Raw genomic sequence first — 25735 nt, 5'->3', positions numbered from 1 at the left:
TATTTGAATTATTGAAATACCCACCAACTCTGAAATTTCCCTAAAAAGTATCTTTCTGTATATTGTGGCAGCAAGAAATAAAACACATACATACATATATACATACATACAATGTGTATTGCTATCAGAATTATTAGGACTAGAACATTCTAAGAACTTTTGCTTTGACTAGCTTGTATAGACTAGACCTTTTCTTTTATATTTTATTCTCAACTGTGGTCAGGACCACGGGTTTGAAAATGCACCTCAGGTAAATTGCAGATGTTTAAAACAAACATGGATTCTGGGCTCCCGAGTGGCGCATCCAGTAAAAGCACTCGCTAGAGTGCAGGATGCGCTCTATAGCCTGGATGTCGCGAGTTCGAATCCAGGCTATTCCACAGCCGACCGTGGATGGGAGCTCCCAGGGGGCGGTGCTCAATTGGCCGAGCGTCGCCCGGGGGGAGGGAGGGTTAGGTCGGCCAGGGTGTCCTCGGCTCACCGCGCACCAGCGACCCCTGTAGTCTGGCCGGGCGCCTGCAGGCTTGCCTGTAAGCTGCCCAGAGCTGCGTTGTCCTCTGACGCTGTAGCTCTGAGGCGGCTGCACGGTGAGTCTGCAGAGTGTAAAAAAGCGGGCGGCTGATGGCACATGCTTCAGAGGACAGCGTGTGTTCATCTTCGCCCCTCCCGAGTGGTAGACTGGTAGCGGTGAGCTGAGCCTAAAAAATAATTGGGCATTTCAAATTGGGGAGAAAATAATAATAACTAATTGGCAACGACTAAATTATTTAAAAAAAAAAAAAAAAAAACCACAAAACATGGATTCTAAGAACGTATGTGGTTACTAGTCTTTGAGAAAATGTTGTTCTTTTCCACGGACAAGGAGGCAGTATTTGAATGACAGGTTATTTCTATTGCAGTGAGCAGGCAAATCTGGATTCCTGTGTTTTTTAAAACAAGGTCAGTGTTTTTTCAAGTTGCACCTTGATGGCTGGAATTTTATTTCTGGAACCTAAATCGAAAATGCACAAAGAATTAACTCAGGTAACCTCAGCAGGAGGGAAAACAAGAGAACGGCAAAACGCAGCAAGAACAACTTTTCATGCAAGGTAAAACTGTTTAGAATAGATGCCCAACATCACTTCTGTAGTTGCGTAACTACTGAAATATTCAGGGACATATCAAAATGGCGATATGAATTTGCACCAGTTGGCTATCCGATAAATGCCAAGGCTGCTAAGTGTTTATTTCGAGTACTGCATACTGCAATATATTAGGGGTGAGTTGCAGTTTTGCACTAATATATTTGGTACAAAACAAAATAGAAATAAGAAACAAACACAGTGGCTAACAGAGTTTATAAATGGCAAACAAATCTAATATGTAAAATACATTTAATAAAGGAGGCTGTGTGGTCCAGTGGTTAAAGAAAGGGGCTTGTAACCAGGAGGTCCCCGGTTCAAATCCCACCTCAGCCACTGACTCATTGTGTGACCCCTGAGCAAGTCACTTAACCTCCTTGTGCTCCATCTTTTGGGTGAGACGTAATTGTAAGTGACTCTGCAGCTGATGCTTAGTTCACACACCCTAGTCTCCTTGGATAAAGTAAGTCGCCTTGGATAAAGGTGTCAGCTAAATAAACAAATAATAATAATAATAATAATAATAATAATAATAATAATAATAATAAATAGTCATTTTGATCAGATGTGGATGAAGCACCAGATACCACAAAGCAGCACTGGTCGAGAGAAGGTATAAAAAAACAAGCTGAAGACAGAAGCTCCTTTTTGTACAGAATATAAAAGGGTTCAGTTCAAACTCACCACTGTGATGACCTCAAGGTCCTTTAAGTATGTTCGCTCTGTAGTCAATACTTCCTTGGCAATAAAATAGGCTTTATCTGTGGGGAATCTCTGTGAAAAGTACAAGAAGAATTCTGTATAAAGTCCTCATCGTTCAGCCTATATTTACAATGTGCTTTATCTATTACCTTCCTACAGCGGGCTGTCACTCCACACAGAGATGCACATACACAATTGGGGGGTGGGGATCAACAAAAATCTAATAATTTATTATTATTATTATTTTTTTTTTCAGTTAACATGTATTAAATGCCACCTGGAATCCCCTAAAACCTAAGCATGTTCATGTGTGATTAGGCGCTTACCTTCCTCCTGCCCTCGTCCTCATCGTCAGTCCGGACACAGCCAGCATCGTTCAGCAGGGGGCTGGCGAGGGGAGAGGGCTGTCTGCCGTCAGGGCTCAAGCAGGGTGACAGCACAGACCTCTGGGCTGTCAAACCTCCGTGTGAATTGACGGACGTCTCTGATAAACGCGGGCTATTGGCCACGGAGCCTGGGAGAGGAGAAGGGAAAGAAACACGTTACAATTAAAATACAAGGCACACTTCATTTCAAGTGCATGTGTGGGAATAAATTAGCTTTGGTGTCTGCTAGAAATAGGTTTGAATAAAGGCATCATAACCCATCCAGCAAAGTGTGGAACTAATATAACAATACCACTGCTAAGTGTTTTGCCAATGATGGAAGCTTTCAGTCGCACTACAGCATTGAGTAATTCACATATTATACTAAGTGCCTTTTTAAAACACATTTGCATAATTCTTCTTTCGGATCACTGGAACCTAATTATCCATTCCTTTAAAAAGGTTGGGAATAGAACATGTCAATCCTATACAGACTGCTTACTAGCTGGGATACAAATGTGTCGACTGTGGTTTATTATGCACTAGGAACTAGGCTATTTTTACTCTTCGTCCAATTTAAAAAAAAAAAAAAAAATTAAACACTTACCAAAGAATTCTGAAGGCAACTAAAAGTCACATTAGTGGTATTAAGCTGCCTATGTTCCAATGATTTCACTGAGTTGATACAAACAAAACTTGAATGAATCACAGATTGCTTTAGTTCTAAGTCTACCAGAAATAATTGAAAAATAATGGTGAGGGAACTATGAAGACAGATTCAAACTACAAGCCTTTCAACTTCACACACACACTGTCTACATTCTTGTTAAATATATATTTATATAAATACAGTAAATGTATCTTATGTATAATATATATTTGGCTATACAATCACACAAACATACACAAATACTAATTTACATTATACTATGCACACATATATATTTCTATATATGTGCTATATATATATATATATATATATACACTAAATATATACAAATTACGAGCACACTGAGACTATACCTAACACAGCACATTAGGGAGGATGGGTCATTCTAAAATCTAGGCAATCACAATACGAACACCGATTGGTGTCTAAAAAAGATACCGGAGTCCCACTTCACAAAGGTCAACGTTTATTGACACTAGTAAACAACCGTATACAACGTTAAAGTGTAGAAACCCTTCACAAAGAAATAGCAAAACAGTCGTAGAAGAAACCAGTGCATTTGCAAAGTAACCCCAGTATACACTACAAAATACATGTTATATGAGAGAGACAGAGAGAGAGAGAGAGAGAGCGAGAGCGAGAGCGAGAGCGAGAGAGGAGAGAGAGGAAAGAGAGAGAGAGAGAGAGAGAGAAAGAAGGAAAGAAAGAGAGGGCACACAAACCCTTGTGTGTGCAGAAACATTTTGTAGTGCTGTCAAAAGGACATCCACCTATTGTATGTGACAATTGCAGTGCATTGGTGGTTAGGTTATACAATAAAAAAAAAAAAAAAATTAAAATCACTTGTGGTTAGCAAAGCCCATTTTTTCCCCCGTGTTTTCAAATTACAGTTAAAATGTTAAAACAATAAAACACAATTTACGTGTACTTTGAACAGTGTTTAAGTCTTGGCTTTCTCCAAACATTGGCAGTGGAAACAGCTGTAGCCTTTTTTTTTATTTTTATAAAAAAAAAAAAAAGTCCTGGTCATAGAAAAATGTAACAACCTGCTACATGCAGGTCGTAACATTCACTGCCTTGAAAAGTGCATTGTTGATCTGTAGCTGTGAGTAACGCAGCGCATTCATCAGGAGTAGCTTCATTCTTCTTTCATCTTATAAATCGGAATGCATTATAGAACATAAACAGAGAAAACTGGTCCAGAACGAAGTGTCCCTGCACAGTAAAACAGATTCAAGCAAGTGAACCTGTAAGATGACACGCGTGTATTACAAAAGACATCCGTTATGCACTAGAAGTACGAAATACAGAATTAAAAAATACACAAAAAGTGGGGTATCCCAACCTGATGAATGCGCTACCTTACATTTTCACAGCAAGAGGTCAGAGAGGATAGAGAAACCGAAACCAGGAACACTTCCATAGAGGAGTCAGCATTGCTTGTTAAAGAGCTTGAGAAAGCTCATGAATAAACAGAGACATCATGCTTATGTACAAAGTGCCCTTCTTTCGACATGCTGAAACACCAGGTAGTGTGGACACACAGAAGCCCATGCGTTTACCAAGTGGTGGTGTTAGGAAGGGTGAGTATTCAGCAGGCCCTGGGCTGCTGGACAGCTTGAGAAGCACATGCAGTGTTGTCTTTTCAGTAAGACAAAAATCAAACACCTACTTTGCGGAATACGAATTTGCACACATTTATGTGGCAAACTGTATTGGCTTTTATTATGTTTGAGTTGCCATGCAAGTACCATCTGTAGGCCAACACCCAGGGCTTTGTATATTGCAGCACTGGGTTTGCAGTGATCCAGTTACTGACGTTACAGTCATATAAACAGTACAATTCCAGTGGCTTCATAATTCTGTTTTGGTTGAAAACTATATATAAAATCACATTACCCTTGTCACTATATCCAACAAGCTTCCTTTATTGCCATTGCCATTAGTTCTATACAAATAACATACAATTGGGGTGGGGGTTGTGTGCAATAAAGAACTACACTAATATAATTTGAAAGATGTATTTATTATTATTTGTTTTAACCTGCTGTATCTGCATTTTTTGGTGGGGATGGGGAATAGCAAATACTGTAAAAGCAAGCTTAGATGCCTAACCCCTCAGGTACCTGGGAAGGTCTGAGGGGGCTCCTACAGAAACAAGCGCCTTCCACACTTGAGTCTGCACAAGCTTATGACTGAGATGTAAGAGGAGAACAATGAATCATGGGATACCACGGATTGTTTGTTTTTAGACAAATGTAACGTGTGACGTACCCATCTCACACGATCCCAACTCCTAATCTTTGGATACCCGGTTCCGTTTCCTTTCCCCTTCCCACCCTTTATCTGCTAACCGGATCACTGCGTTCCAGGAGCAGCAGGCTCAACACCCCCACACAGATAGTTAATCTGCAATCAACACAACAAACCGACATTGCAAGAACAAGAGGTACACCATGCTTTGGAGAGAGAAGAACAGGACAATGAGAGACTCTTCCCTCCCCGAGAAATACATGCTGACAGAACAGTGCTTGCATTGGACAGAAAATAATAAGCTGTCTGAAAAAATACAAAACAAAAACCCCCTGCCAACAAATGACAAGAATGAGAATGAAACCCACAGCAACTTTGGATTTATCCAAGAAACAAAAAAGGAAGGGAGAGGAGGGAGAAAAAAAAGTTTTTTGGGACTGTTTTCTTAATGAATGCTTGAGAAGACAGTTAAGGTGAGAGAGTCATGCTTTGTTTCTGCCAGGCTTGGGTATTTCTGTTGGTGCTTTAGTCATTCCATCTGAGCAGGAGATACAGACTTCAGACAAATCAGGCGCTTGCAGGACACTATGTGTGCTAACCTGAGTGTCAACTCATTATTGGGTCTTACCCAAGAAGACAGCTAATCACAATGCCCATTCACATCACCCTGAAGGCCCGGCAACCAGTTACTGTATGAGGAACCTCTCCAGTAAAATGGAGCTCTGGTTTAAACTAAGGATTTTCATTTTAACCGGTTTGTTACAGATCGTGTTTTGATACACTCTGGGTTGACCAAAAAATGAACGTGGGTTATTCTTTCTGCAACATGAAAAAACTGGACTCAATGTATTATTCGTAAAACGGTTTTGTGCTTACGTGTCATCACCACAGGGTTTCGCAAATCGATGATTGAACCATCTGCAGTTCACACCATCACTTGCCAACATTGCACACTGGGATGCTGTTTCACATTTTCTTTTCTTAAAATTTAGACCAATTATTATTTATTTATCCCCCTCCCCAGTTTGGAATGTCCATTTATTTTTTCTCTCCTCACCACAGCGAGTCCCCACACAGCACAGACGTTCTGAGGGTGTGTGAGCTTCTTCCGATCTCACAAGCCTAAAGCCAGAATCGCTTTTACGCTGAGCAATCCACAGCAGAGGTGGGCGGGCTACCGATCCTGGAGAACAGAGATCAGCCCTGCTTTTTATCCACTCTGAATGTGCTCAGTGTCTGGCCATTAGGGTTCGCTGTTGTATGATGAGAAGGAATCCCTGCCGGTTTCCCATCCCCCACCCCGGCAGTGTCAGAGCCAATGTGACGCCGCCTTCAGAGTCCCCAGCAAAGTTCAGCCTCTTTGCACAGCCCGGACGTGAACCGGCGCTGTCCAAGCTGCGTGACTCATCCTGCACTCCCAGCGGCAGCGCTTTAACTGGATGAGCCACTCAGGGAGCCCACACCGGGACACTTCTGACTGGATGGAAATGAGTACATTCAATTCAAGAACTCCAACTCACTGGAGTGCTTCACACAGTTTGACAAAAAAGTATTCTAAGGTAAGCAGAGTCTTCACATTTCAATTTCAAATTTCCTCATGCTTTTTTTCTGATTTTTTCTGGCAGAAACATGACAGCTTGGTGTTCTTCTGCCAAATGATCTTGATTTGCTGCCTGCAACAAATCATTTACCCTCTTACATTACAATATTTAGTATAGCAATGCATTCATGCTGGATTTGAAAAAGGGAAACCCCATCCAAAATCTGTGTTTAACCTTCGTTTTCTAAGTGAATGAAGTGTTGTTGTATTTTCCTACCACAATCAAGAAGCCTTTCCTCAAAAATAACCTGGTTTCACATTCTGGGTTCAATCAAAATGACCTTAATAAACTGCATTTCAAAGTATCTCACGTCCAGAAATAACCAATATATTACACTTCAGTACCATAAAATCCATTAGAAAATCACGACCCCATGAAGATGCCAAGCATACTGTAAAACTGCAGATAAGAGGATATTCAATTAAAAATGGTCAAACAAGTACAGCACACTAAACACTGTATAAACTGGTATTTAGTGGTGTTAGTGCAGTGCACAAATTAATTAATTCCACTGTGCATTAAATAAAGGGTTGTTCATTATTCAGCAGTTAATCACACACATCACGATTAAATCAGATAGATTTGGTCTAACTACACAATCAACATTTTGTGTAAAAAATGTAACTAAAACAACAATACTAATTTGTAATCCTTTTAGGATTTTTTTTTTTTTTTTTTTTTTTTTAACACTGTACAAATCTAGACCTATGCACTGTCTCAATGTTTAACTATGGCACAAGTCTATATTTAAAAAAGAAATTGTCATTAGAAAAGCAAGTGCACAGGTACAATAATAAAAGAAACAGCCTACCGGTACTCTTAGAATAACACTACTGGGTCTATTTACACCATGTCCACGAGTGTTGATTGGATCTCAAAAGAAACAGAAACTTCAAGGCAATATATTGAATGATTTAGTCTCATTTAAATCTTGCAGGACATCTCGCACATTCTGGAAACAACCACAGGTCGGTCTCAATCACATACTTCAGCAGTTAAAGTGAATCACCAGTCATCCTATGAAGAATTCCTTCATTTCAAACAATTCTGCTTAAAACATTTCAATATTTACTGACCGAACAGCATCTGAATATAAAACAATGTTGAAATCCCCATTTACAATGAGATGCAAGACGTCAGACAGGTTTTTTTTTTTTAAACTAAATTTGCTTTCTTTCAGTTTGGGATTTTTTTGGGTTGAATGAAGAATTACAATCATTATTTTTAAATAGGTTTAAAATTGACCAGTTTGATGTCCAAATATTGCTTAACCCATGTTCACATACTGGTATTAAAACTAAAGGCTAAACAGTAAAAAGACATCAAGATTCCCCTCTGCTTGTGGTCAGACTGATTTTCCCTTTGCACAGATGTTTAGGCATGTGACTGTGGTGGTGCAACGTAGGGGCTGCAGCAACACATCTGCCAGCAGCCAGTGGTGACAACCCTCTCTGGCTAATGTTACTTAATGCATTATACATCTCAGCCCTTCAGTAGGCCTTATTGTACAGACATTACATTCATGTCTGCCTATTTATGTCTGCAACAGCAAAAAGAGCGTATCAGACCGCATGCAGAAATAGGCTTTCAATGGGAGGTTGACGCTGCCTCAATTTGCATACCCCCACCCCCACTGACTACTTCAGAAGACTAAAGATGACATTTCTAAACAACCAGCACATTCTTGTGCCTCTCCTATAGACAGGGAGCCATTTCATTGTAAAAACAGGACTTCAATTTCCCTACCTAACAGCTGAAGACCCGACCACCATCTTCATCACTCAGATTAATCGACCCATCCTCTTCTACCTCCTCATCTAACTGCAGGCTCCCGAAGGAGTACTTATTTCTAGGCATGGGTGATGAGCTCACTGCGTTGGGGTTCCCAAACATCAGCGGGTGGCTAAAGTGGGGTTCAGACTCGGAATCGCTGGATTCTGATCCGCTGCTCGTGGAGCAGTCGATCATCTGAACAGCCCCTATGTGGTCCATCGCACCACTCGCATACAGCCTCTTCGTAGCAGGGCTTGCCTTTGACTGCCCTGGAGATGACAGGCCATTAGCCATCATTCTCCTTTCCAACACAGCCATTCGCTCAGCTTTGGAAAAACTCCCTGACCTGTGGTTGTTGGCGGGTGTGGAGGTCACATGACTAAGAATGAACGGATCAGTATCTGATCTGTTCCGGGCATTCTGGAGCTTCGGCAGGTGCGCCCTGCTTACCATAGGGGAGCAATTTCCATAACTACTGCAACCATAACTTTGCTGCCTTTCCTCCTTAGGACTAGACCTCGGGCGGTAACCTTGACTCTCCTCCCTACAACTAGACCTTGAGCTGTGGCCATTCTGTTCGACAAAGCTCAGAAAGCCAGTCCTGCTGAAACTGTTTGCATGAGGACTCGACCTCTTGCTACCTGGCGTGAGAGGGGTAGCAAATGGGCTTCGGTTTTCCGAGCCCCTGAAGATCTCATCTACCAGAGTGCTATGCCTAGGCATTTGAAGGGTCCCGCCAGCGTAGAAAGATACATTGGCTGGGTCGTCATCAATAAACTCTTCAGTTATATTAAGGGGGGGATTGGAAATGGGAGGGGAGTCGCTGAATCTGAGTTTGCTCAGATTTTCATCCCTCTCGTGGGTGTAGGCACCACCGATTACTGGTTTATCCTCAGAATTGTCATTTGTTTGGGACTGGGACCTTGTGACGCGACCCTTGAGTACGTCATACTCGCTATCTACGTCACTGCAGTCTATATAAGGAATGGAGGAGCTACTGCCCCTAGCAGCCCGGGATGCTGGACCTGTGCTTGGGTGCTCCGCTTGCTGCTTGCTCTGCGCTTTCCCCCGGACGCCTCCATCCACGTCCTCCGCTGCATGCTCCTGCTTCCTGTCCTCCTGGGGGCTCTTCTTCAACGAGGGGCTCCGGCGCTGAGGTCCGGCCAGGTCTTCCACACACACAGCCACCACTGGCGCCTCCTTCACCTGCCGCGAAGGCTTGGTCGGGGAGTCAGGCTTGTCACCGAAGGTGTAGCTCGCGCTCTGCAAGTGACAAAATGACAAAGAAACAAAAAGAAGAGTTCAGGGGTAGAGGCGACGGGAAAAAATATGAAAATCAAGAACAGAACATCACTGACATTGTTAAAAATACTGTAGCTATCAAGGGACCAAACAGTATCTTAAATTATTATTTTGTAAAATATGGTGGACTGGCTCAGGAGGTTCGATATGAAAAATATGACATGTGATAACTTTTTCCACCTGTTCCTTGGGAGACCAGACATCAGTGTCTCTGTGTGAACTCACTACTACACAATGCACACACGGTACAAAACAGATAACCTCTCTCAAAAAGCAGGAGTGCCATACGGACAGTTATACTGACTTGCTTTGGCACTTCTGATGGGCGCTCTGTAGGCTTTGGAGACAGGCTCACGTTAGACCGGATCTTACTGTGTTTCCTGAAAGACAATGTGCCATTCTCAGTTACCAAGCCTAGTGGTAATCACACCATCCAATTCTGCTCGACTTAGTAATGACTGACAATATGAAGAACACACACAAATGCAACATTCCAGTGACATTCTAATCCCTGGCTCTGGATGACAATTAGAAGAAAACTATCATTAGCTCGGTTACATTTGATTGCCAATTGCCCACCGCTCTCGCCCCCCCCCCCCCCCCCCCCATTCCCTCTCCCCTTCTCTTTTTAAACCATTACAGGAACGCTCAATGTAATTATGCTGTTTTTAGAAAAGCAAAGATTGCACAAATATTGTGTGCATCAGGGACTGCTTATAATAACCAATTTAATACTTCTTAGAATTACCATACAGTAAATTAAAAAAGACTGGGTGTAATTCCATAAGGCACTAATGTAACTATGCTAATTATTTTGTTTTTTGTTTGCATAACTTTAGGAGAGACAGACCAAGTTCAGATGCATCTTTTTGTGGGATTTGCAAAGATACAACAAAAATAAAAAAATGTTAAGACTGACAGTATGCAATAGATGTTACCTTTCAAAGGGGATTTTCTTGAACTCAGAGTCTCTGACGTAATCAAGCACCTGTTTTTGAGTCCGGCCACTGACATGTAGAAAATGAACAAATAATCCCATCATTTATTAAAGAAAGAAAGAAAGAAAGAAAGAAAGAAAGAAAGAAAGAAAGAAAGAAAGAAAGAAAGAAACAAAGAAACAAACAAACAAACAAACAAACAAACAAACAAACAAACAAACAAAAAGAGCCTCTGAATACCTGCAAAAACATCTACAACATGTTTGAGGAATGGAACACATACATCTTTTTTTTATTGATCTATTAATTTTATTGCAGAAATAATACCCTTGATATAACATTTGATTTCCATTGGGTTTCTCATGGGAACCAGTGGCAACAGTAACCTTAAATATATTCAACACTCAAAGCTGGTGTCTATCATTTCCCTTGATACTTAGACGGGTTATTTGTGTGGTACCCTCATTGAACCACAACAGCTTCTGTTTATTCTACAAAACAACCAACACCACCAAGTGCTGTTGATGGTGGAGTAGGTTTGATACATGCATGCAACTTGGATACAAGCTTCATGACAGGTTTTCAGACACACATAAAGCATTTCTGGAAAACTACCCAGAACTTTAAACACTCAACCATAAATTCTTGAATGTAAGTTGAAAGAAACTCGGCCAGCAGAGGGTGGCTTTACAATATAAAATAAATATCACACACAGAGATCACTTGAAAAACGAGGGGTGACAGAAAGCTGGACTACAAGTTTCTCTCTTTTCTTTCCGATAGAAAATAAAGTCACTTTGCCAAAATCAGCAGACAAGTTCCATTTCAGAACAGGACAATATAGAGGTGACCCCAGCATTACCTAAATCTAAACGAGGAGCCCCTGGTGAAGAGGACAGGCTTGGGTTTTGGTTTCGGCTCCTCAAAGAGTCTGAAGAAAGCGTGGTACTCCACACAGATCTTCCACAGCACCTTGCAGCAGTTGCGGCTGGCCATCAAAAACTCCAGAGTGTCCTGGAAAGAGTTCTGCTGGGGAAAGTTGACACAACGTACCCCAACATTAATAAATACTCAAAGGATGAAAATCTGGGTCTGCATCTAAAACAGTACAGTCTATTCTAAAGAGCCTGAACACTTCATTAGGGTTAGTAATGTGCCTGCAGAGTAACATTTAAATTGACAAGAAATCATGATATATAAACATTGTTTTAATTTGTATGATTTTATAAGAATTTCAACCTTTAGCTGAATAAAAAAAAAATAGTTAGTGGTTAGTTAGAGTTACTGTTAGAAATTAGTAAATCAAGCTCTTACATTCCATCTCTTGTAGACACACTACCTTCATTAGACATAGCACTTTAGCTCAGTTTAGAGTAAAATACACAACTTAAGACTTACATTCATGTCTGGGCGCAGTTTGATGAGAAAATGCTTTCTCTTGAAGCTCAGCTTCCGTACTTTTGACCAGTTAAAAGCGTTTATTTTGGTGTGGCCCTTTATATGAAATACAAAGAAACGGTTTTCTTTTTTTTTTTTTTTTTTTTTTAAACAGATTCTTTAACATTCAGCATCTTTGATTATGTACAGAAATCTGCTTTGACATATTATACTCTCCAGTAAACCCAATTTCTCAAACATGTTTCCAGATACTTGGCTACCCAACCCAACATTATGTACAGTACCAAAACAATAATATACCGTGTGGGTGGGTGTGGGTGTGTCTTTCTTTCTAAAACAGAAATGTAATCACTCTCTCAAGTCTCCCTTGCTCAAGATCAGCAGCGAGTGTGTTTCCTGTGCCTGTACCTGGAGCACTAGGATCCCGGTGTGTGCCACAGCCAGGTTGATCTTCGTGCCTTCCCTGTCCTTGGCAGGATGGAGCCGGACCCCATACATCTCCAGCCTCCGGGCCACCTCCAAGAGCTGATAGTCTGACTCGGCCGGAGTCTGACCCCTGACCCAAAAACAAACAAACCAATTCTTTATTACATACCGGCCAAATTCATTAGAAAACTGTACTTAAATCTGACACAAGTACTGTATACTGTGCAGCATCTTCCTTAAATGATGCCCTTCCAAGCAAGGTTGATTCCTGATATTACGAGACCTGAAACCAAAGCCCTATCCTATTGATAAACTGGCACATCTACCCATATTCAGCGCTACAGTAGATACAGTAGGGTCTGCTCAGTTACTGCTAGACTACTGTAGGCATCTATCAATGTTAAGACAAACCATTTCCAGAGTTAATTCTCAGCATTTCTAGTATTCCACCGTTAGCCCATGACAAGGTAAGAATGGAATGAGGCGCCTCCTTTTTGAATGTTCCATGAACTTATTTATTTTGTAGTTGTATCACCTATAGGGCAAATAATGAATGTACAGTAAAATAAAAGAAAACCCTGCATGCCCAATCAATGTCTATTGTTTCACCCCTCTGCTGGTGAGTAACACAGAGACGTACACCGACAAACTATACTTGTATTCCCCTTATCTGATTTAGGAAAGGACTTCCTGTTTCCAGTCTACGGCAACTAATTAGAGTTTCTATTGCCAATACAGCACAGGGCAGAAAGAAAATAACCAGCTGGGCAGAAAACACAACCATTAACAAGAGCGGGACACACAACAACAAGATAGGCATTTTAAAAAACTTTTTAGATTACTGTTTTAACTATCTATGGATGTTACTGTACTTCTAAAAGGGTCACACTCCAAACATACAAGAGATGAAAGCATATGAACCCTGAAAATGCTGAAAATCAAACCCACAAATGCAGATTTTTGCACATAGTACATTCTTGTCTGATTTAGTTAAATCTCAATTTGGTATATAAATGCATTTTAAACAAATCAGTAGATGGCTGCAATCTCTCTGCCTGAGTATATTCAATGAAACCCACATCAGGCGTTAACTGCTGGCAAACCACAACGGAGAAATATCTGACAGGAGACGGAACTAGGTAGGCAAACATGTCTTTATATGACTGTATATTGAGAAAAGTGTGCTTACCACAAAACTAATAAAATCAGTCCTACACTAAAGTACCTACTCAATGTTGCTACAAGCTTGCCTACAGTCCTTGTTTATAGAACAGTTTCTTAAAGTGATTGTAGCTAACATAAATCCATGTACCTCCGCCATGTCTCACTTCCCATTAGCTACACATGTCTCAAATGAACAGTTTTAAAAAGAAACACATTTTATGGCACTATTTTGTTGGCTACAATTACTTTAATTTCTTTCTTACTCCAGGGGGTTGATCTTAATTATGAGGATTGTTTTCTTGTTGCACTATATAAATAGTTATATTTTCTGTACTTGATTTAATTTCCTGCTGTATGTCAAATGTTCTGTATATATTCCTATTCATGCTATCAAAGGTTACCATATTCAAAACTTGTTTTTGAAACAGAATAAAATTGACAAAAATTGTAACAAATCACTTATCTTTCTTAACCAAGAGGCTAGTCAGGCTTTCTTTTTAATTAAAGATGTTATGAGAAATGTACTGTAATGCAGAGTCAGAGATTTCTCTCAGACATAAGACTGTCTGCTCAAGAACTACAAAGCACAACAGTGGTCACAGAACAACATTATTTTACCACATTTTATAAAACCAATAGCTACTAAAAAGAGACAACCATTTCACTGTAATAGCCTGTAATTGTTTCTCTGTTAATATTTGGTAAATGAGGTTGGAGCAGTGTGCACTGATTAGTTAGATAATATTACTTATTAATGGATAACATCATCTTTAACAATCGCAATCTCATGTGTTGCCACATATAAAACACCTGTAGAAAGGTGTGGGAGTTGTGGGAGTTGTAGATGACTAATCCTTTGGAGATATAAAAAGGGTAACGGTTAACTGGAAGTACTGCATTTACAGCCAAGTTTTGGAATTGAATGAATGAAAGCATTTATATCAACCTGGCAACAATACTCATTTTCCAGTTATTATCTTTTCACAGTTCTAAAAACAATAGAACGTCATTTTCTCCCACTTTACGACAATGATAATTTTTGTTGCTAGGTTACTATAAATGAGGACCAGAACATGTTGATTTCTGCAGAGACAGCTTGAACAGAAGCAGCAGCATTGCAGCTAGGCCATGTGAAGCAGTGAGGGAACGCACACGTGTTTGCCATGAAACTCAGCAATCTTGTCCTCCAGTGCTTCCTGGTCAGGAATGTACTTGTTTTCCCGGAGGTGCCGTCGGCTTTGGGCTTCGTCAAAATCTCCAATCTCGGCTGATCGAAAAAAGGAAAGAGGAAATTGGCAGTCAGTTCTGAAGAGCTCTGCAAGATAATATCAACCCCCTCCCCCCCTCCCCTCCTAATCATAAATCTACTTTGTACTCCAAGATTGAGGGACAGAACAAAAGCTAGATTTGTGCCAGACTTCAAATAAAAGATAGAACACTACTCATGTTTAATTATGGCTTTCTTTACTGAGGCATAAGTGAGAAACATTTAGAATACAAAAATAGAAGTGAAGTTTAATTAAAATGATCTAGTACCAAAAAAAACACAAATAAAATACACAGTATTAGTATTTATTTATTTTACTTTAAAGTGCTTTTTTAAATTGAGATGAGGCCACTATAGCATTTGGTTCTTGTTATAATTGAAACGTGATTGTAAGGTGGAACACAGGGTAGGGCTCCCGACTAACGTGTTACAGTATGAGGGAGTACTTCATAGATATTTTCTTTACTGATGATGCTTTCGAAATCCTGTTCTCCAACGAGAACTCAGTAAACTGGATTTTTGAGTATACTATATAACACTAAATATCTAAGGCTACGTACACACACACTGCAGTTGGCGTGACAACCACATTTACAAACAGCACTCGCTGCAGTTGTTTGTTGTACACGCACACCTTTCATTACTGAAGGGAGTGACTCCCTGTTTAAACAAACCACTGAACTCGGGCCATCATTACATGCCGATCATGAGGTTTTGTGTGACATGGAGACTGTGTTTTTGTTTATGCTTTTGGAAGAAAGTACTGTACGTAAATCGATCGACAGCTCGTCAAGCACAGCTACACTCTTTTCTGCAATACCAGCAGAGGCGTCGTTTTGCTTTTTCTGCACTGCTAAATACAGTGGTGACGCTCTGCAGTACCATGACAGCAGGCATGTAACTGTTTCTGTAGCTGGGGCATGCATGAAGATTATTCTATCTGAAATAAAATATTTTACGATCAAGTATAACAAAACATTGCATCCCTTGTACACACACAGTTCGGTTACAAAGGGCACCGACAACCGCACTAGTTAATCCTTTTCAGAGGAAGTATCCAGTGTGGTTATTAATTCAGTTCAGTTAGTTAATGCGCACTAACTGTATGTGTGTGTATATTACAACCAACTAACACAACTGCAGTTGGTGCTCATTGGATTTCTGTGCAACTAATGATGTCATTGTTCTGTGTGTATCACATTCCCTGTGATAAACATGGCTAAAAAAATATAGGTGCCTGATAAGCCAAGTTGATTTTGTAATATTGATGAATTCATTCAAAACATTGCATCCTTTGGCACTGTTGTCATGAGTGATGAGTGTGGCAAATAGCTATATTATTCAGTCGCTTCTGAGTCATGGAATTATGAAGCCATGACTTTAGTCTTTGAAGAGCACTGAAGCTCTGCTCAGATCGAAGCCTGGATCCAGGATCAGATCCCTTTAGTACAACTGGCCCCTGAGGCAGCGTTGAGTGCTACAGTGAGAGTGGCCTAATGCAGATTTAATGCAAGGTGACCATTTGGCTCCATATTCACCGGGACAGCATTCTGGTAAGCGTAGCCTTGCTTCTATTAAAGGAAACAATTATGGTACCCGAGACAGGTAAAACGTGCCAGAATGCCTTGGGTTGTGAGTTGAAAAGCCTGAACTGTCTCAAATTGTCCCGGTGAACACGGAGCCATATAATGAGAGGGGTGAGAATTGCCCTTGAAATATATTTCTAGAAACATTGTTTCCCCACAATTGAAATACTTGCGATAAATACAGTTGTGCCATTAAAATGATGCTCATACTGTATTGGTATAAGAGAAGGGTGTTTTTAAGAAGTATTTTGGGCTTCCATCCACTTAAAATATGCAGATGTAGCTTGAACCTCAAACCGCAGTGTATCGACGATAATGTAAATAACACCAAGCTCCAGATAATGTTCGTTATGGTAATTGTTTATTTGTTAGTTTAAAAATGTTTAGTAAAATGTGACCAAGCTTGAGTATTTAGACCATTGATAAATAGAAATGCGAGAGTCTGTGCAATGTATTTAAACACGCAAAATATTTTAGAATCAGTAATATCGTGATTAATTTGGTGTAATAATTGTGTAAAAAGTTCTTGGCAATGTATTTAGTTTTTATTGATGTCTATGTTTATTTGCAAAAGGCACAAAGGTAATTTTGCTGTTTTATTACCATTTCAATTTCAAATGAAAAGTCAAACTGTAAGTAGACAGAAAACTCAGTGTGATAACATTAGTAAATAACATGAGCTACGGTGAATTACAAACTTAAACCATTTTCCTGTGTTTTGGATACAGCAACGTAGCGCTCCAATCACATTTTTCTTCCAATTAACTTCTATACTGACTAGTGATTATACCAATAAATTATCGTGAAATAAAAGTTTTAGTACTCCTGCAATGTGAGGGGTGACATTTCCCCATCATTGAAAAAGTGAGGGGGACATGTCCTCCGGGTCCCCTGTGTAAATTACTTGAGTGGTTTCCAAATGACTGGATTAAAAATGCACGCATGTCTAAGGAGTTGTATATGTGTCTGTCATTTACTGAGACATTTCCTGGAGTGCCAAAACACACAGATGTTCGGTATCGGTGGAAAAACGAGTTGCAGTCGCACTGTGGTGTTTGGGGATACGCATTGTGCCATATTGTTTTATTTAAGTTGTAAAAAGAAAAATACATTTTTTTTTTTTCTTACAACAAAATATTATTGTAACTGTACTTTGATTAAATAAGTGTATTATATATAAATTTATTATTCATCAATATTACAAAATCAGCTTGGCTCATCAGGCACCTATTTTTTTTAGCCATGTTTAATCACACGGAAATGTCTGATAAACAATTACATCATTAGTTGCGCAGAAATCCAATGAGCACCAACTGCAGTTGTGTTAGTGTGGTTGTAATACACACACAGTTAGTGCTCATTAACTAACTGAACTTAATTAATAACCACACTTGATACTTGCTCTGAAAAGGATTAACTAGTGCAGTTGTCGGTGCCCTTTGTAACCGAACTGCGTGTCTATACAAACTGTATTATGAGCAAAAGGTGAACTCACAACTTCATTTAGCCTGCGTGTGTACGTAGCCTAACAGTAGCCTTTAAATGGTCATAACTCTGCTTAACAGCAATCCCTAATGTTAGAAATGTTGTTGACCTAGTAACCTATATTTGTTTCTGAACAGTGACTGAAGAATATCCCTGTCCCCCTATTCCAATAAGAGTCTGAGATTAACATGCAGCAGCTGTCTAAACGTCCAGACTCATTAAACCCGGGGCAGGCAGCTCATGTGAGGACTTTCTTACTTTACTCAGCAGTGCAGCAGACCGAATGAAGTGGGAGCTCCTTTACAGCTTACATCAAGCTCCCACTCTGAATAACAATGATGATGTTCTCAAGAAGGTGAAAAACCTTCGACTGGGAGCTACTTCCCAGGTTAGATCCAGCGTTAGCATTCTCAGGACATTCAAAGTGAAAGCAGACTGGCTTCATGTAGATTAGACTGAGTACTAAGAGCACTTCTGTGGGCTACCAGCAGGTGATCAGGTCCGGTCCATTATAAATCACAAGGCAGACAGTCTGCTGCACAGGTCTGAACTCTGGGATCTGTTATTTCAGAACTACAGTAGAAGGCTACAGCCATGCAGAGCATGGGCTTCAACAGCTTAAAAGAAGTCAACAAACAAACCAAAGGAACCACAGGGCAGCAGATGCATGATTTATCATGTAGACACACTCAGAGAAAATCAGAAGATGTTACTGTTCTATTCACAGTAATGTGCAATTCAGACTCTACTTACACTGAACAATATGGGAGACGAGGAGTGCAGCACTGCTGTCATTACAAGTGAGTCGGCTGGATGCAAGATCCTGCTTTACCTGCAAGGCAAAGAGGTACCTGCCAAATATAAAATAGGGAAAACAAACCGTCAAATCAATAGGATGCTGCATTTTAGAGCTAAATGTATATGCTTCCTCTCAATAGTCCTAGTCATTCTCTGGAAGTTTAAATAAAAAATAAAAAACCTGACAATGCGCTCGTACCACAATGAAACCCTTGTTATTGTAAATGTAAAATCAGTGAAGTGAAAAACAAAGTCCAAAAGCATTTACTCTCAGCCTTATCGCTTGGCTTAGTTTTCTCAGACAGGACTAGTCTTTAGTTATCCTCTGTTTAAATAAAACAAATTTAGAGTCAGTCAAACAAGACACATTACCAACCCCATGGATCTAATCTTGAAATAGAGCCAAGTGAAATCCGTCCGTATTACCCTAAATCAGGAGTGTATGAATAGGAATGTGTACAGCAGGGCTGTATAAACACGCCATGTTCAGAATTTTATATTGGGTCATATTCCAATGGTAAAACAAATTGAGTGTCATCACAGTTCTCAATAACTCTGAGTTATTTAAAGGCATAAGGAGACAGCAACTCTGCCAAACAGTTCATACCCCGGACATCAGGAACTCTTCCTGTTTGACTGCAGAGACTATCACAAAGAGTAAAAGGAGGGAGTGATTGAGTTCATTTGGCAGTGATCCATTTTAAACACAAGCCTTAGACTTCTGTTGGATACAGTATTGTATGTTACTAGATATTGGACTACAAAAAGGCAGAAGAAAAAGTTAAAAGATTATTTACAATACTTTTTATCCTTTTTCATGTTCTCCCACGTTGTACAGTATTCATTACAGTTTCGCTATGGTTTCCACACATGGGTTTGCAACTGCTAGCTATTAGTGCAGCAGGATTTCTTACGCTGCACCTATAAAGCTCCCTGGAGTCCTTCCAGAAAGATACCTATCAATTTAAAATACAAGACACACCAGTCTCATCATCGCAAAATAAATGATCATTTCCGGGACAATGAGAATAAACTAAGTATTGATGAGATAACGTACCTTTAAAGCCACACTAAAGCTCCTAAACTGCAGGGAAACTATGATGTATCTGATGAAAATAATTTAGTTACCAGTAATGGATGATCCATTCCATTCAGTATTTCCATTGTTACAAACATTACTTATCCAGGCATGGCTGAGCTCTAGTTATGTACAGGAATCACACGGTTTACCATAGTCTTCCTAAGGAACCTGCATTATTACTGATCTCTCAGTCACCCTGATAATGGGCTCTGCTGAGGAGCTGCCTGTTAATGAGTGTTTCTTCTGCAGTACAAAGTGTATAGATCTCTTCAAACACTGTCAGCGGGAGACTTCGGGACAACAGCTTCTCTCTTCTTTGATAGGCTCTAAAATTAGCCTGGTTCCACTGAATGCCTACAGCTGGTGCAAAGCACATTGATCTGTGGGTCTGTTTTGTAGAATGTCAGTGCTTTCTTCTCTTGTTAATGTTCTGCTTGTTTGTGGGGCAATGCTGGGGGGAATTTCATTCAAACAGTCATTAAAAGTAATTGCCAGGGAGATAGCTGATACTTTGTTGGTAAAAACCAACAAACATACTGGCAACTTGGTTACTCTAGAAGGGACAGTTCTTCCATAAATCGGCTGGTTTAGCACGAATGATGGACTGTTAGCAACTAATGTTATCTTAAGAAAGATAGTCTAAGATTAGCGTTAAACCAGGGTCTGTGAAAATCAGCCATGCAATACTGAAAGGGATGACTGAAAACAGAGTTAATAGATGATCTGAATCTATCTGCATCAATTAAGCACACAATTAAATCACAAGATGTTAAAATAATACTAAAAGGAGATTTTCCATTATAAAAAAGTTACCCGGGCATTTAAAAGCAAAGTAAAAAAATAACATAGTGAAAGCATGTTGGATCACAGACAGGCATGGTGAATCAGTGATAATTATGGTACAGCATTGTACATGAAGATGTACAGGAAAGTGCAGAATTGCTGTGTAAAGTCACTGCGGTAAACTCTAGAAGGTTTTGTCTGGGTCTTGTTAAGCAGTAATACAGGTCTTCTGAACAAGAAACTCTGAAGGAATTTGCAGAATGTGAATGTTACAGAGTGCAATGTTAAGCCACAGATTAACACTTTAGCCTTTGGATTCCTAGAACTCTGTCACCGTTTCTTTGTTTAAGCCTGTCCTGCACCGGCATGTTACGCAATCCCTTCAAAGAAAACAGGCCTGGGGATCGGATAACCCTGCGCTGATCCTGCAAAATGTCCCAATCCTAAAGGCGTTGACACTTGGAAATGGGGAAAAACCTCACTGAAAGGATCAAGATAAGCAGCCCAATGGATTTACAATTTCAATCCTCTGGAATAAATCTCATTTTCAATGCAGCTGAGTGAAATGCACTAAAGATTGTGTTCATAGATAAGCGATTCAGGGCCAAAGCTCTTTTACAATGGAAACATTAACAGATCAATTTTCAGTCAAAAAATGTGTACCAACATAACTCTTCTAAAAGACCTGCTCTAAATTACTTGAAAGTTAACAGTCAATGAGGCCTGCTGAATACCAATTCAGCGCTACATAGCCGTCCAAATACTGTACATGGTTTCAGCCCTAAAGCGCGATTTTAAAGCATACAGTACTTCTCCATGAGATTGTGATTTGTGTACCAAACTATATTTAGAATGTATTGTTTTCCTATATTTAAGAGAACAGACAACAGAACAGAATTTGTCAGAAAACTGGGTAAGTCAAGAGCTTGTTTTCCAATCTGAAAGTCAAATACATTGCTATTTGCGATTACCAGATTTCGGTAATGGCATTTTCATCAGTTACACTAGAAATGTGTCCAAAGAACAAATTAAGTGGTGACTGTGTTCAAATAATCTACGGTTTCTAGTGCAGTAAATTCTTTTGAACACTGATTCACTGTTCATCACCGCCACTGCACAAGGACATGAAAAATAATAATATCATCTTTATTTTTATATAGCGCCTTTCATAGTGGACCACCATCACAAAGCGCTTTACAGAGGTAGGCTGTGAACTGTGATACCGAGCAGAGTACTGTTTAGAGGTGGGTTCCTTACTAAATCAGATAGGTATGTTTCTGCTGGCTGAACCCTCAACACTCTGTTGTATGCACCCAGATTACTGTGCAATCGATTTCACACACGACCAATCCTTCTCCTTCTCAGCTCACATGTAGTAAATATAGTGTACATAGACTGTATGCTACAGAAGGCTTTAGAAACAATTAATACAATTTTTAAAAGCAATTATAAAAATACATATGGTTGTATGGTAAGTGAAGCTTATTTTACAATATTTGCAAAATGTGTATGTTTTTGTTTGGGGCAGGAACAGGAAACAGTAGCAGGGACGGGCAGTGCTTCTCGGGACTGAGTCTTGTGAAATCTCACAGGCAAAATGTCAATAACTTACTGTATATAGAGATGACAGCAAATCTGTACTTGTTTCTTTGGAAAGTAAACGAATAAAGCAAAATAGATGTTGTTGCTGTTCATCACTTAAAAACATCAAACCAGCTTGACACTATGGACAGTCTGTCGAGCAGAAACATTGCACAAGGGATTCTGACTGAAGCAGAACAACATTGTAAAATGAAATACCAGACTTGGGAGCGAACATTCACAAATGTAATATCAAAGTAAGAGTCTTCTTGTTTAATTAAACACACACACACACCCCCCTTGAACTTTGGGCCTGTATAAAAGAATGTTTTTAAATTTCTATAGATTGTGCTTGAATGTCTACCTCAGAGTTTTTCTCCTTTCAGAGCAAAACAAAATAAACAAAACAGTTAACAGGCTATTAAAAAAAAAAAAAAAAAAAAAAGCTTTCTGCATCAAACTCCAGACTACAACAGCAAAAACAAGCCTGTTGCATCAGCTACGGCCAATGAAAACGGCAGGCATTTCCTTCATATTACCAGCTTGATGTTGTTCTAATGTTAAACTATATAGAGCATGTAGCACCTGTATTCCATACTCAGACATGTACTGCAAATTGAAACAAGATCTCCAATTCATCCATAAAAGGTTATTTTTTTTCCTATGGGAATTGGATAGCTCTGGAAAACAGTGCATCACTGGAGCTATTCATGAAGCTGTAGGAACCCTGGCAAGAGAAACAAACTGGCCTAGTTCAGAAAGAGAGAAAGCCAAAAAGCACACTAAAGACAAGCCTGACATTATAAACTGCAATTCCAGCCCGAGTAACACTGTAGAAAAAAGTTCCCACGCAAAGGTTTCTAAAATCAGGTTTCTAAAATCAGGGTTCTAAAATCAGCGAAAAGCAGGTGACAACAACAACCATCTGTTGTACTCCTTACCACTCGATTATTAACGTTAAATATTCCAATTCTATTCCGACTCTGCTCTGAATGAAGTGTGTCAGCTAGCTGCAAGACTAAGAAAACCCAATTAAAATTAAAATTAGGTTCAGTATAACTTCTACTATCAAAATACACTGATGAAATGAACAGATGCCTAGCTTACTTAAGTGGTAATGCATCCAGCTCAGTGCCAATATTGATTGTGGTACCTCAACACCAGCAGCGTGTTGTCTACGTATGCAACCCAAGCATTGCATGCCTAGGAATTCATAAAAAAAAAAGTTATTCCACAACATATTATTATTATTTATTTATTTTTTTATTTAGCAGACACCTTTATCCAAGGTGACTTACAGAGACTAGGGTGTGTGAACTATGCATCAGCTGCAGAGTCACTTACAACTACGTCTCATCCGAAAGACGGAGCACAAGGAGGTTAAGTGACTTGCTCAGGGTCACACAATGAGTCAGTGGCTGAGGTGGGATTTGAACTGGGGACCTCCTGGTTACAAGCCCTTTTCTTTAACCACTGAACCACACAGCCTCCTATGTGTTTATTCTACAACATTTCTAATTATATGATAGCCATGCATGCAAGTAATCTGTTCGCCTCCCCAGACTTCTTGTTTTGCTGGTCAATGCATGCAACGCTTCAAGTTGCATTGTGTTGTCTAGGTAATGCGTCGCCACATGCACCGCCTGTTGGCCAGGAGCTAGAAAACATAGGCAAGGCATGCAACTGTAGAATCGAATCCTCCTTGACTGAACACCAAGTGGAGCGCAAACTCAAAGTCATAAAAACAAAAACGGAAAGCTTACTGAAATGTTTGTTGACTAATCTGTTTAGTGCAAGAAACTTTGCAACAAAAACAGAAATTATACAAAACGGAAGGTCAAAACCGAAATTACAAATTAGAAAGTACTACCTGGAAAGCCACAGCGGCAAGGTCTTTCAACTTTAAAACCCATACATTCATATGCAACACCCAGGGTGGCGAACGCTTTTCCAACTTATCTTTACGGAGTACCGAAATGAAACTGCACAGGTATCTTCACAGCCTACCAGGTTTCCACAACCTGGTCACGAGGACTTTGTTAAAAAACAAAAATAGAAGAATGGAACTTATTTCAGTAGCAAATTTAGGTTAGCACAGTTTTTATATTCTCAGTTAACAGCGTTCATAATACCTGACTAGCATTTTCCAAAATGAATGTATTTGATTTATTGAATTGCTGTGTGTATGCCATCTTAAAAGTTGTTGCAACACAACACATTTTACAGCATGACGTCATTCTTATTGTCTGCTAGCAAGGCAACGCAGTGAGCACACAGCCAGGGAGAGTGCCCCCTCATAACCGGCACAGAAAACTTGCGCTGACCTTGTTAACTCTTCCAGCAGCTGTGTGTGATCGGGAGGAAAGAACTTCACCACAAATCTCAACACCGTATGCTTGGGTCCTGCAGAAACAGGGTTACTCAATTACAAACCACACACGACACGCAAACTAGAAGCAAACAAGGCAGAATGGCATTTTGTAAAATTCATGAAGATAACATTAAATATAATAGTTTACAAAATTAAAAAACAGCTTTAATATTTAATAATGTATCGTCTCATTTTGATATGTTTCAAAAAATGACCACCAGGTAAGTCTGTCAAAATATTCTGGACTTTTAACAGAAGAGGATTAGTGTCCATATATTTGAAACTAGCATTAGTACATTATGTAATGTAATAAATTAAGGGTGCACTGATATTAGAGCATATGACTTGTTCTGAATATTCTTTAATATATTCCTTTTAGCAAATCAAACTGTAGCACAAAGCTAGTAAAGAGGGGTACATCACACACTGTTTAAAATCTGACCTTACGGAAGCACTGACCACTGTACTACACTGCTCTACTTACTTCTTAATTGTTTCATAATGGGTTTTAGGAGGTCCAACCACACCTGCGAAAACAAACAAGTGGTCAAACCAAGGAGCTTGTCAGAGTGAAAATCTGATGCACTGCACCGCTGAGTGTATGTAGAACAAAACAAGCTCTTACACATAATAAATGGTATTCCAGTGTAATGAGCTGGAAGCGAGAACCTCAAAAGGTTTAAAAAACAAAAACAAACAAAAAAAAACACACACATTTCCAATGACTTCCTGTGCAGCAGTTATCAGGACCCTGTCAGTGCCTCACACTCGCTATGTTGCAGCTTCCTGTGCAGCAGTTATCAGAACCCTGTCAGTGCCTCACACTCGCTATGCTGCAGCTTCCTGTGCAGCAGTTATTAGGACCCTGTCAGTGCCTCACACTCGCTATGCTGCAGCTTCCTGTGCAGCAGTTATTAGGACCCTGTCAGTGCCTCACACTCGCTATGCTGCAGCTGGGTGGGTTCTATTACCTGAAGGAGGAAATGAATACTGTATATAGTGAGAAAACAAATTAACAGGACTTGATCCAAGTATAACAAAACAAAGGGACCCAGAAAGATGTGCTGATG

At 39.8% G+C, this 25735-nt stretch overlaps 1 protein-coding gene across 7 annotated transcripts in view; it reads right to left on the bottom strand.

Moving 5' to 3' along the window:
- The window catches only part of LOC117405686 (FERM, ARHGEF and pleckstrin domain-containing protein 1-like), a 104036-nt gene that overhangs the window by 17709 nt on the left and 60592 nt on the right, over nucleotides 1-25735 (bottom strand). For 6 of the 7 annotated variants that reach the window (XM_059029847.1, XM_059029848.1, XM_034008939.3 and 3 more), the window contains exons 4-15: nucleotides 25150-25192; nucleotides 24619-24697; nucleotides 18805-18902; nucleotides 14866-14980; nucleotides 12532-12679; nucleotides 12124-12219; nucleotides 11588-11754; nucleotides 10726-10794; nucleotides 10092-10167; nucleotides 9511-9748; nucleotides 2150-2337; nucleotides 1806-1895 (exon numbers count right to left, since the gene is read on the bottom strand). In XM_059029847.1, the coding sequence (XP_058885830.1) occupies nucleotides 1806-1895; nucleotides 2150-2337; nucleotides 9511-9748; nucleotides 10092-10167; nucleotides 10726-10794; nucleotides 11588-11754; nucleotides 12124-12219; nucleotides 12532-12679; nucleotides 14866-14980; nucleotides 18805-18902; nucleotides 24619-24697; nucleotides 25150-25192 (1407 nt within the window). The remainder of the gene's footprint in view (nucleotides 1-1805; nucleotides 1896-2149; nucleotides 2338-9510; nucleotides 9749-10091; nucleotides 10168-10725; nucleotides 10795-11587; nucleotides 11755-12123; nucleotides 12220-12531; nucleotides 12680-14865; nucleotides 14981-18804; nucleotides 18903-24618; nucleotides 24698-25149; nucleotides 25193-25735) is intronic. The other variant, XM_034008944.3, reaches the window with a different exon arrangement.

The sequence above is a fragment of the Acipenser ruthenus genome, chromosome 9 (genome assembly GCF_902713425.1).
Source record: "Acipenser ruthenus chromosome 9, fAciRut3.2 maternal haplotype, whole genome shotgun sequence".
Classification (NCBI taxonomy): domain Eukaryota; kingdom Metazoa; phylum Chordata; class Actinopteri; order Acipenseriformes; family Acipenseridae; genus Acipenser; species Acipenser ruthenus.
This window is presented reverse-complemented; position numbering and strand designations above follow the sequence as displayed.